This window comes from Stegastes partitus, unplaced genomic scaffold (genome assembly GCF_000690725.1).
Source record: "Stegastes partitus isolate 25-593 unplaced genomic scaffold, Stegastes_partitus-1.0.2 Scaffold147, whole genome shotgun sequence".
Classification (NCBI taxonomy): domain Eukaryota; kingdom Metazoa; phylum Chordata; class Actinopteri; family Pomacentridae; genus Stegastes; species Stegastes partitus.
Genome location: NW_007577878.1, coordinates 461,143 through 472,203, shown reverse-complemented (window position 1 = coordinate 472,203; position 11,061 = coordinate 461,143). Strand labels below are relative to the sequence as shown.

General features: G+C 39.6%; 1 protein-coding gene across 1 annotated transcript; it reads right to left on the bottom strand.

The window, feature by feature from the left end:
- Nucleotides 1-543: 543 nt before the first annotated feature.
- dhcr7 (7-dehydrocholesterol reductase) lies at nt 544-9,626 on the bottom strand. Its single transcript, XM_008279191.1, has 8 exons — nt 9,562-9,626; nt 8,400-8,508; nt 5,482-5,704; nt 5,308-5,398; nt 4,849-5,062; nt 4,481-4,685; nt 2,089-2,220; nt 544-1,991 (listed from the first exon to the last, which is right to left on the bottom strand). Exons 2-8 carry the CDS (start codon nt 8,486-8,488, stop codon nt 1,527-1,529), a joined length of 1,419 nt encoding a protein of 472 aa, XP_008277413.1. The 5' UTR covers nt 8,489-8,508; nt 9,562-9,626; the 3' UTR covers nt 544-1,526.
- Nucleotides 9,627-11,061: the final 1,435 nt, after the last annotated feature.

Below are 11,061 nucleotides of genomic sequence, written 5' to 3'. Positions count from 1 at the left end.
AGTTTGGATTAAAGACACAAGACTGCTTGTGTGAGGTAATTTGAGTGATTTTATGCAATTTGGGGTTTAAGGTAAACCCACAAGAAACATAGCAACAGGAGTGTAATGAGGCTTTTTCAATCTGATTGAGCACTGGGATTAGCGCTCATTTGCTGCCATCTAGTGTTGGAAAGCACAAATTACATCAAATTAGACATACATTTACAATAACGTGGAATTGTCCTACACTTGTACAGTGTTATTGATACTTTGGAAAATCTTTTTTTCTCTTGGGAATTCATATTAACAAATCTATCAGTTAATTTTACAATATGCATACAATCACTTAGGCTCCAGCCCCTCTGTGGCCCCAGTGTGGATTAAGTGGTGTATAGATAATGGATGGATGATACAGAGATCTCAAATATGACGGTCAGCTCTCAGACCACTCAAGGCATCACCCAAATGACACTCCCCCCAAAAAATAAAAAATGTAAAAATAGACATTTTACTTAAGTAAAGCGCAGCAGTGCAGTGGATCAGTAGAAAACAGTCACAACAACATTTTAAGTTTATTATGTTACTTTATTGCTGTTAGAAAGGCAGTGTTGGTATGAGGAAATGCACACAAAACCAATGTGATGGTCTAACAAAGCAAAAACATTTCTATCAACATGCAGCTTGAATGTGACAAACTTAATGCGATACAGATTCAGTGAACAACAGACTGCTGTTCATTGCTGTTCAGTTGCTTAATTTCTGAGGTTCTTAAAGTCTAACAAGTCATTTAAACTGTCTACACAAAGCACAGCCTTCAGACAAACTTTATACAAAGATTATAGAAATTTTCTATGATGTAGGTTGTAGCAGCAGAGCAAAGAATAACATTTGGTCCATTAAACCATTAGGCAGCAACAAGATATTACAGTCAATATTTTAGTCTTAAACTTCATAATGACCTGAGAGCTAAGTGACATCTTCACACTTATTTTTACCACAGTGAAAAAAAATCCCCAAAGATGTTATATTTACAATAATATAAAGCATAATCATCAAACTCATATATTGAGAAACTTTAAATCGCCATACAAACTATGACGATATCACTATATTGTCTAAAACAATTGTAGACACAGAAGTGCTGCTGACTCTTGTTTCTGTTTCTGATAAAGGCTTCAGCTGGTCTGAGTTGTGCTTGGTTCTGCTACCTCCAAAGACAATGCACATTGTGCGGTTTTTAAAAATGTGTCATCATGTTAAACTGTCACAATATAAAGAAAGTAGACTTTATTTTTAAATCAAACTGCCTTTACTGTGGCAGAGAATTACAGCAGTAAACTTACTGTACCTGCAGACAGACATGCACAGCAGTCTCCATAGAAATATAAAATACAGAACAACAGAATGTATGAGATACAGTGTAGAATGTTCAGGGTACTCTTGATACATATGAAACTCATAATTATCTTGATAGCTTATGACCATTTCATATCTTTTGTATCTGTCTTCATCTTTGTCCCTCCCTTTCTTGTTTCTTAATCCTCTCTCTAAAACACTCCAGGAATCAGCCGGTAAGGCACAGCGTCTGTGTAACGTTTCCAGTCTTTGCCATACTTGTTGCCGCAGCGGTGCTCATCACGCACACAGCGGTGGACCAGCAGGATGGTCATGTAAACAATGTAAAAGTACGGAAGTATGTGGCCAAAGCCACAGGCAGCACAGTAGGCTAGAGAACCCATCAGGTCACCTGTGTAGTTGAAGTGCCGGGCCACGCCCCAAAAACCTGAGGTCATGAGCTTACTGTGATGGATGCCACCGTCAGCAGAGCGGTACGAGCACTCGATGTACGTTGGCTTGCGGCCCCAAATAGAGCAGGAGCCCTCTGTGCGGCGGAACAGATCCTTCTGGTGATTGGTGGAGCGAAAGATGTAATATCCAACAAGGCCAAGCAACAGAACAGCCAGGGCATGGGCATCTGAGAGCTGGACTGGGTGGTACACCAGGTACAGACCCTAGAGAGACACAAGAACATTTATTGTTGCTTAAATGAATGCTAGCGAACCAACAAGTAATTTTCTTTTTACGCGGTAGCATGTACATGTTTGTTACCTGCAGTGTGTAGAGGTATGGCAGCCAGACACAGTCTCCCCAGCCGAGGTACCATCCAAAGTGGTCATGGCAGATATCAATGGTCTTCAGGTACCAGGCCTCATTCCAGAAGAAGTCCAATACATAGATAGCCTACAACAAAACACAAAGATCCAGTTATGCAGTTGTTATTTTATTATATTACTATGACTCACCCAGCTGTGTTCTAAACTCTGAATGACAATGAGGATTTGACTTGTTTTTTTTTTAATCAACTTTTAGCTTTGGAGTAAAGGTTTTAAAACCTTACAAGGAAATAAAATCAAACACGGATTTCTAAGATTCCGCACAAAATCAAATGTGTTGGGAGGGATTCATACATATAACCATTGCCACTACATTTAAATGAAAGATGCAACACTCACAAGTAAGTATATACAAAAAAATTGTCTCATTATAATGTAAAACTTGAAATAATCGAAAAGGTGGGGAATTTAAAAACACAAAACTTTAAGACTTGTTAAATAACATTAGGGATTCTGCATTATCTCTATATCAGCAATGGAATATATGCTAATTTGGGACATTGACCATGATAACTCCTTTGCATGATTTCCATGATTTGTATTGTTCCATTTAGACAGTGCCTGGATGACACAAAGGTGGATTTCACCTTTTGATAGACTTGAGTCAATCAGCCATTGTTCACGTATTATATATACAGCTGGTACCCATGTTTTCACCAAACCATTGCTCATTAAGCAGCATTGTGACACTTGATCAGTTGTATCCAAAAAAAACAAAGTGACCGCACCATCAGAAGAACAATGCATTGTTGGTCACTGAGAGATTGTAAAACAACTTATTTAAATACAGAATTTGACAGAATACAGAGAGTAAAAATACTGTCAGTAGCAGGAAGTCTATTCGTGGCCTTAGATGATGAGTAGCTATCTTCAAATGACAAGTCAGAAGGGGAAACATTGCCAAACACTGAGAGTGGGCAAAGGCAGCAGAATTTCACTGTGGATGATGGAAAGGAATCCTATTTACAAAAGAATCCAAGTTAGAGATTTGTGGAATTAAAAGGGCGTATATAGGACACCAATAGACGAGAGAATGATAACACAGAAGATAATTAAGATAATTTATGTAATTTATGTATGTTCTGTATACTGCCAAACTAGAGCTTTCACCATTGCTTCTACACAAGAGCACATCTGTATAAGTAGTCACTATGCGTTGTGTGCAGTATAGATCTTTAACAACATTTTGATTGTCATAGAAAGAAACACACAGGTGTAGCAATTACTACTGTCCGGATGAACCTGTATGTGACATACATATGGAATTACAGTACTGTACAAGTAGCTACTACCGTCACCAGACTTCCTTTGTCAAATATTATCACAGCAAAAGCACAACTAAAACCAATTTTAATGCTTTTTAAGGTCACTGAGAAAGGTCAACCTGTTCCAGGAACTGCTGCTGTCCTTCTACAGGTGTTCTGTAGAGAGCATCCTCACCCACAAACATCTTAGTGTGGTACAGGAGCTGCTCTCAGGCTGACAAGAAGGCTCTGGAGAGAGTCAGGAAGTCAGCACAGCGCATCATAGGAGTACAGCTGTCCTCTCTGTCAGACATCTATGACACCAGATGTCTGCGCAGGGCCAGAAGCATCACCTTCGATGGTTCACACCCCAGGCACAGCCTTTTTTCACTGTTGCCCTCAGGAAAGAGGTACCGGTCCATCCAGGCCCGCACATCCAGACTCACCAACATGTTCTACCCAAGTCCAATACAGGTACTGAACGCACACTAGTCTACATAGTCTGAACTATTAATCACACATATTATTATTTATATTACACTATATTATAATTGTTATATATGTATGTATGTGTGTGTGTGTTTATATATATCATTTATTTCTTATTATTTCTTCATAGATTTATATTGCTCATATATCCACAGTGTCCACACAACTCTGACCATGTGTACACACATAATCTAGCGATAGAACAGTGAAACTACAAATAGAAAGCATTCGGGGATTCTGACCACCAGCACAGTCCAGCGTGAGGTTGGAGACATGCGGCATTTCCCAGCCATCACTGAGCAGGATCAAGCCGACAGTGTTGGATGCCATACCTCCCCTGGCCTCAGCCTACATCCAGTTCTCTTACAGCCATCACCAACGAGCCCAAATCAACGATGGCAATGTTGGTCTGCCTGTCTGAAATATATTGTGAAACTACTTGATGCATTGGCATAAAAATCTGTCCAGACAATTCACACTGTCCTTGTGACAGAAGGATATAAACAGTATGTCACGAAAGTGAGTACACCCCTCACATTTCTGCACATTCTTGAGAGACACACTCCACCCTCCAATATTCTTTTTCCATCTTACCTGAAGAACATTGACCAGAATCATGGAGTTGGTGACGTGGCCGTACAGTTCTTGCTGCTTGGCCATGTAGGACAGGTTGATAAGAGTCCAAGCTACAATGCCGGGTCGGCCATTGAAGAAAAGCTTGAAGTCAAACCACTTGCCAATGCGTGGGTTGAACTCAATGCCCATCATGTAGTTGTAGAAGATGTTGCCAGTGAACTTGCTGTAGTGTGGAAGAAAACAAGCAGACAAAGGTGTGAGCTAACACAGTAGAAACTAGGTTACCATTCAGATATCATAAACACTGTGCAGACATAATACACTTTTGATTCAGAAGTCTGCTCCTACTGCTAATGTCATCTTACCACACGTTTATCAGTACTCACCAGTCCTCAGAGTTGGTGGGGAAAAAGTAAGCCTTTATGAAAGCAAACGTGGACACAGCATAGCCCAGTATGTTGGTGCACCACATCAGGGGGATCCAGTTGTCGAAGATGATGGTAGGAGTAAACCAGTGGAAGTATTGGGCATTGGCGAACCACAACGCGTGAGTGATCAGCCAACACTGCAGCCCATTGATCTCATACTTGTTGACCAGGCCTTGGTTGTAAAAAAAAAAAACAACAAAAAGTAGGTATTTTTAAAAATTATTATTGATTAAGAAATACTATCTACATACTGCTTTGCCACTGAATGTCACACATTTTAAACAAGATAAAATGTTTTGTTTAAAAAAAATAAAATAAAAAAAATTCAATCCCCGAAAACATTAACTCAAGTCGGGGTAATACTGGACTTCATGTTAAAAGAAATGTTGTGGACTAATGAGCATGTGTGTTAATTACCAGCAGGAGTTCGTGCTCCATCCTGCACCCCACCAACGTAGCCAGGAATAAACTTATGGGTAACATCAGGAATACACATATACAGGAACACCTGAGGGACAACACAGCCTGTTTTAAGTTGAACACAATTCACAGTTCGTCTTGGTTGCACAGCTTTTAAAGTCCTCTACTTACCTGGAAGCCCACCCAGATGGCATATATCTTAACAGCTGACCACGTGAAGGAGGGTGATCTGTCCCAGATGGTGAATAGTGTGGTCTGTCCTCCGTATAACTCAACCAGAGGCTGGGTGATCGAACACTGGTACTGATCACAGGCCATCACAAAGTAGAAGACGATGAAAGGGGCAAAGCAAAGGAGGCCAATTACTGCGATGAGGGAAAACCAGTCAACCTCCCTAAGAATGGATCAGATATATACACACAGACACAGTGTAAGGACAGAACATAGTAATACATCAGGACTAGACAATTAACTGATTTGAAACCTAAATATGAAATGCAAATAACAATTTTCAAAGGCTGTTATTTGATACAAAAGCTGTCACTATTAAATAATGAGACTAATGCTGTGATTCAATTTTATTTAATCTGAACAAATTGAAACTTTCAGTGGTTGTTTATGCCCACTGATTATTTTTTACTATGTGATTCAGGCATGCATGCTGTGGATCACCTGATATGACCAAAGTCTCATTATTTAATAGCCACACTTTGTGCATTTTGAGCATGTCTAATCCAGGATTAAAACTGCAGTGGCAATAGTTTTGCATGCTGTCCTCCTGGTGTGACAGGTACATGCTTCTGATGGTGTCTCATGTGCTCTAAATCTGTTACACTATGAATATTGAACTTGAGTGTGAATTTAAAAATATATAAAAGTCAAATTGAAATACTGTCAAAAAACATTGTTCAGTCTTTTGTACACTGTACTATATTCCTAAATATGAAGTGTGGTGGGTAATCTGACAATCTTTTATTATGGACTATTTTCATTTGGTCTGCTTTTCAGAAGAATTGGACAGTTTCCTTCATTATTTTAGGAGTTCAGTTGCTGCTAACCAGCTAGCCCTTGCCTGTTCACACTCATTTCTTTTATCTATAGACTGCCAGGCTTCTGTTGTGGCAGCCCTCAGTGTCATTCATCAGCTACGCCAGTGAGTCTTTTCCAGACAGACAGATAGTCAGTCCACTGCCTTGGACCTCAGCTGATGATGGTAGTTACTGTTCTGGTCCCTTGAAGATATGATGCAAGCTGGAGGATTACTTGCTCTGCAACAAGTGGACAACTAGTTCATGTGCTACTACGCCAAGTTTTGAGAAAGTCAGCTACTGTCACCAACTGCAGTCTAAAATAGTAGTTTTGGAATCCGTCTGCTGGGCTTGCTGGAGAGGCAGCTGAATTACATCAAGGAACACCATAACAATAACATGGTCAGCCTGCAGGTATGGAAACACAAGACAGGTAGAGGTGGAGCTAGCTATTCAGCAGTGACTGATTTTTTTTTTTACAAATTAAGTACTTATATATTTTATACCACCAAAACGTGTCACAGCAAAGGAGTCACAAATCACCACTTCCACTCAGAGCTTTCACAATACAATCAGAATAAACCAAAATGTCAATATTTGCGAGTTGTGCCTTTAGCACTGAATTGAAGTGACGGGCTTTGTATGCAGACAATCAAAAAAGCAACTAATCATGTGATTACAACTTCAACCACATCTGAGGGGAGAATTCTAAATAAGATCATGTACTGTGATTCTACCCTAAAAGATCACTTACCCCTATATTCAAGCTGTGGGTGAATGATCATTTATATAATGTATGTTATGTATATAACCAACATTCCACTAAACAGCATTAAAATAATTCAGAAAAGGTTCAATATTGTTTAAAAAAAAAAAAAAAAAAAAAACTCTTCAAGAATGACAGATGTGTTCTGTAAAAAAAAATGACTAAGTAATACTGTGATACTGTGACTGTGAGCAATTTTGTCATTTGGGTTTGCTGTGACAACATACTTTGCCTGCTTATTTTTTAACATACTAATCTAGACTATCAATTTCAAAAAGCAAATGCTGTACTTTAATTTCTGTACTGTAAGATAATTTATGGATGTTCTACAGACTGCAAGACTAGAGCCGTTCACCATTGCTTCTCCAGAAGAGCATATCTTTAAGCAACCACTGTGTGTTATGTGCAGTAAAGACCTTTAAAGGTCAACATTTTGATGATCATAGAATGGAATACACAGGTTTAACTTTTAATATTTTTCAAATGAGCCTGTATGTGACAGACATATGGAAATACAGTACTGTACAAGTAGCTACTACCATCACCAGACTTCCTTTGTTAAATATTATCACAGCAAAAGCACAACTGAAACTAATTTTAATAATGATGACTTGGTTCCATCAAGCCATGACACTGAGCCAGTATGTAAAATACCAGGACCTTAGAACAAAATGGCACCAAAATGGGCCGTAGTCATTTGAAAGCACACTTAAGCTTTGACATGATTTGACAAGCCCAAATGTCTGCTGTGTAAAAGGTCTGTGAGGCTGCAAGAAAATTACACAACTCAAGAAAAAAGTTGAATGGTAACTGAATAACTTTAAAGGCTACTTTTCAGGAATTACCACAAAAGTGTGACAGTCTGCTCCCAAATCACTCTTCCCACCCAATTTACACTGCCCTTGTGATGAATAGGGATGGGTATCCTTAAGCCTGAAGGGTACTATTATTAGTCTTACCAACACTGATTATCAATTCAGTAACTGTGTACTACCCAAAACAAAGTAGAGACTAAATTAACATTGCTTTATTTTGTCTCAGTTTTAATTTTCCTCTCATTCACTCTTCACTTTTGGATGACAAACAAAAATTCAACTACCAACACAACATTCAGTTAGAGTAAGGGCAAAAATAAAGCAAGGCAGAGTTTGCCTGACATCCCAACTCAATGAATCCCCCTGCTCTCAGCATTGTAAAACATATAGGGCAGTGATCTGACTGGTTCAGTGGAACTTCAGGCAAAGTCTTTCCGATTACAGTGATTGATATTATCCTGTGACCTGACATTAACTCACCATGCTCTACCCCACTGTGCTGGTTGCTCCGTGTGTTCTGACGGTTTGCCATTGGTACTGTGCTGGGTACGCTTCCTGGTAGACTCCATGGCCACTGCACCTTTCACGTCTGGGGAAAGATCAGTTTATCAGATCATAATCTATTAAGCAGCAGCAGTCCTTCTAAATCTCTGTACATCCAACAACGTTCACCAAGTGTACAAGAAACAAGGAAAGGCATCTTCAAAGACTAAATAGTCATTAATTTCCCCCTCCTACACAAATTTAGCGTTGTCTTTAATTGTGTAACGGCAAAGTCGTGACAAGTCAAGATGTGTAGTTTAGTTTCATAAGCCAACTTTTGTCCTTGGAGATGTGAGATAGCAAACTGGACTTTAGTTGGAGGTCAGCTTGATAAAGGCAGCTTGTTGATCACACTTTGGAAATACTGATGCCTCTACACGCATTCAGATAAGAAATGATGTTCACTCCAACTGCATATGTGTTTCACTCTCTGTCTCTCTCTCTCTCTCTCTCAAACACATGCATGGTTGTGTTTCAGTCATTTCACAGGACAGCACAGCAATATTCACTTCTTGTCAAATCCCTACAGTACACTGAACCCAAAGTAACCTCAAATCATGTCTGCATACGAAAGGCTGAACACTGACTTTGTAGGACCTGTATTTTATCCACAGAAGGGGGCGGATCCCACAAATGTGACACACTTCTTGAGCGAAGGTAATGGCAGGTCAGCTGGACTAATTTACACTCAAGCTACACGAACAATAAAAGCAGGACGACTAAATGACTTTAAAGCGCCGCTGTTTTGTTGACATGTTGCTGACTGGTCAGGTTAGTGTTGTTCCGTTTTTCTAGCAGCTTCCCACAGTCACTGGAAATAACTAGAGAGGAAGGGGGGCACTCACTGTTGCATAACATCAACAATTAGGGACAATTGATTTGGGAAAATACGTTCGAAGTTATGATTTTTTAGTATGTTTAGTTGTTTCTTGCACGTGCCCTTTTTTTATCATGCTAACGTGAAGTAACTGAAATAATTGCGATCAGCATCTTTAGTTCCCCAAAACGGTGCATTCTAAATAGCATACTGACATTATGGACATAAAATAACATTAAAAACAGGTTAGCTAGATACACTGTTACATCGTAGCTCACTCACCCGTGGATATCTGTAACAGTAGACGAGGAAGAAGCGAGGCAGCGCGTCTCTTGTCTCCTCTCAGGTGCTGTTATTCATGTAACCGCTGGAAAGCCCACAGGGGCCCCACAGACTCCGCCCATAGCGCGACTACGTTCTAAGATTCAACCAATGGCATCCATGTGAAGGCGGGTCTGCAAAGTGCTTCTGCCCTCTAATTGGGTAATGCCTCTGGAGCCACAACCACCTGACGAGAACCAACGTGTTTGAGTGGTTTAGCCAGAAAAATGTAAACTGGCAACATTATAAAATAGCTGTCAGTACTGTTCTCCTACAAATACTGCACTTTGGCTTCTTTATTTTAATTCGGCTGTGATGACACCAGTTACCAAAAATAATAAGTGCCTGACACTGACAAACACTTTGTGCAATGATGTTTTTGTATATTTAAATCAACCACATACTGGTGTGCCTTCTCTACAAAATAAACATGGGAAAAATAAGCGTTTTGCATCATTTTCTAAACATTTTCAACAGCAAAACCACTCATAAAACAAAACAAAAATCCACCATGTCAGCTTTAAAGGTAGAGTCTGTGGTTCTGAAGAAAGATTGTAGAAATGTAACATATTTGGATAGCCAGATTTACTGTCCTTTTTGGTTTCCCTCACACCTCTCTCCTGTGCTCAAGCGTTACCACACACAGGGCAGGCTGCAGTTGTCTTGTGGACTGATCTAAGCTACTTTGTTTTTTTTTGTTTTGTTTTTCAGACATAGGATAAAGTAGCTGCTTCATCAATTTGTGCAAGTGATGCCATTCTATTATTCAGAGATGGGTCACTTTCCTCACATCTTCATTCAGACATACCTTCAACAGTGATCGACAGAGCCATAGCACACACAATATTTGTCATACACATGAGTCTGGACAGCACTTCAAGTCATGTATAACACATAATAATGCACTAGCAAACAAAAGACTAAATCTGAATTAACAGCAAGCTTATCAAACTATCCAAATGAATAAATAGACAAGTTGGTTTTCTAAAAACTGAAAATTCTGTCCATGTTTGATGATAATCTAACTACTACTTTACCAACAGCAAAATTAAAATATGCTGACAGCTGTGATTGAGGACTCAACCTGATGACAGCTTATATACAACAAATGATTTAACTGTTGCTCATAAACTATGACTTTGTGTGTGACAGCTCACCTGTTGGAGGTGACAAAAAGTACAGGTAATTAATTAAATTACCTCTGTTACTCAAGCATAAATGCTTTCTCTCTTTGGAGATACTCAGACAGATCCTGCTGCTGTCTGATACTGCAGGTATTTATTAAACTCAGAGAAAAGTCCTGAACATCGGTGCCCCCCAGGGCTGTGTGCTGAGCCCTCTGCTGTACTCACTGTACACTAATGACTGTCTGTCCACATCAGACTCTAACACCATCATAAAGTTTGCTGACAGCGCAGCAGTGGGGGGTCTGATCTCCAACAACAACGAGGAGGACTATTT

What these genes read in the sequence shown, in the direction of transcription:
- dhcr7 (XM_008279191.1), bottom strand. Translation starts at nt 8,488, where the DNA reads ATGGAGTCTACCAGGAAGCGTACCCAGCACAGTACCAATGGCAAACCG. An exon ending in CCATCTGGGTGGGCTTCCAG is followed by an intron (nt 5,399 to 5,481) that starts GTAAGTAGAGGA and finishes GTTGTCCCTCAG; the next exon opens with GTGTTCCTGTATATGTGTAT. An exon ending in CATACCTCTACACACTGCAG is followed by an intron (nt 1,992 to 2,088) that starts GTAACAAACATG and finishes GTGTCTCTCTAG; the next exon opens with GGTCTGTACCTGGTGTACCA.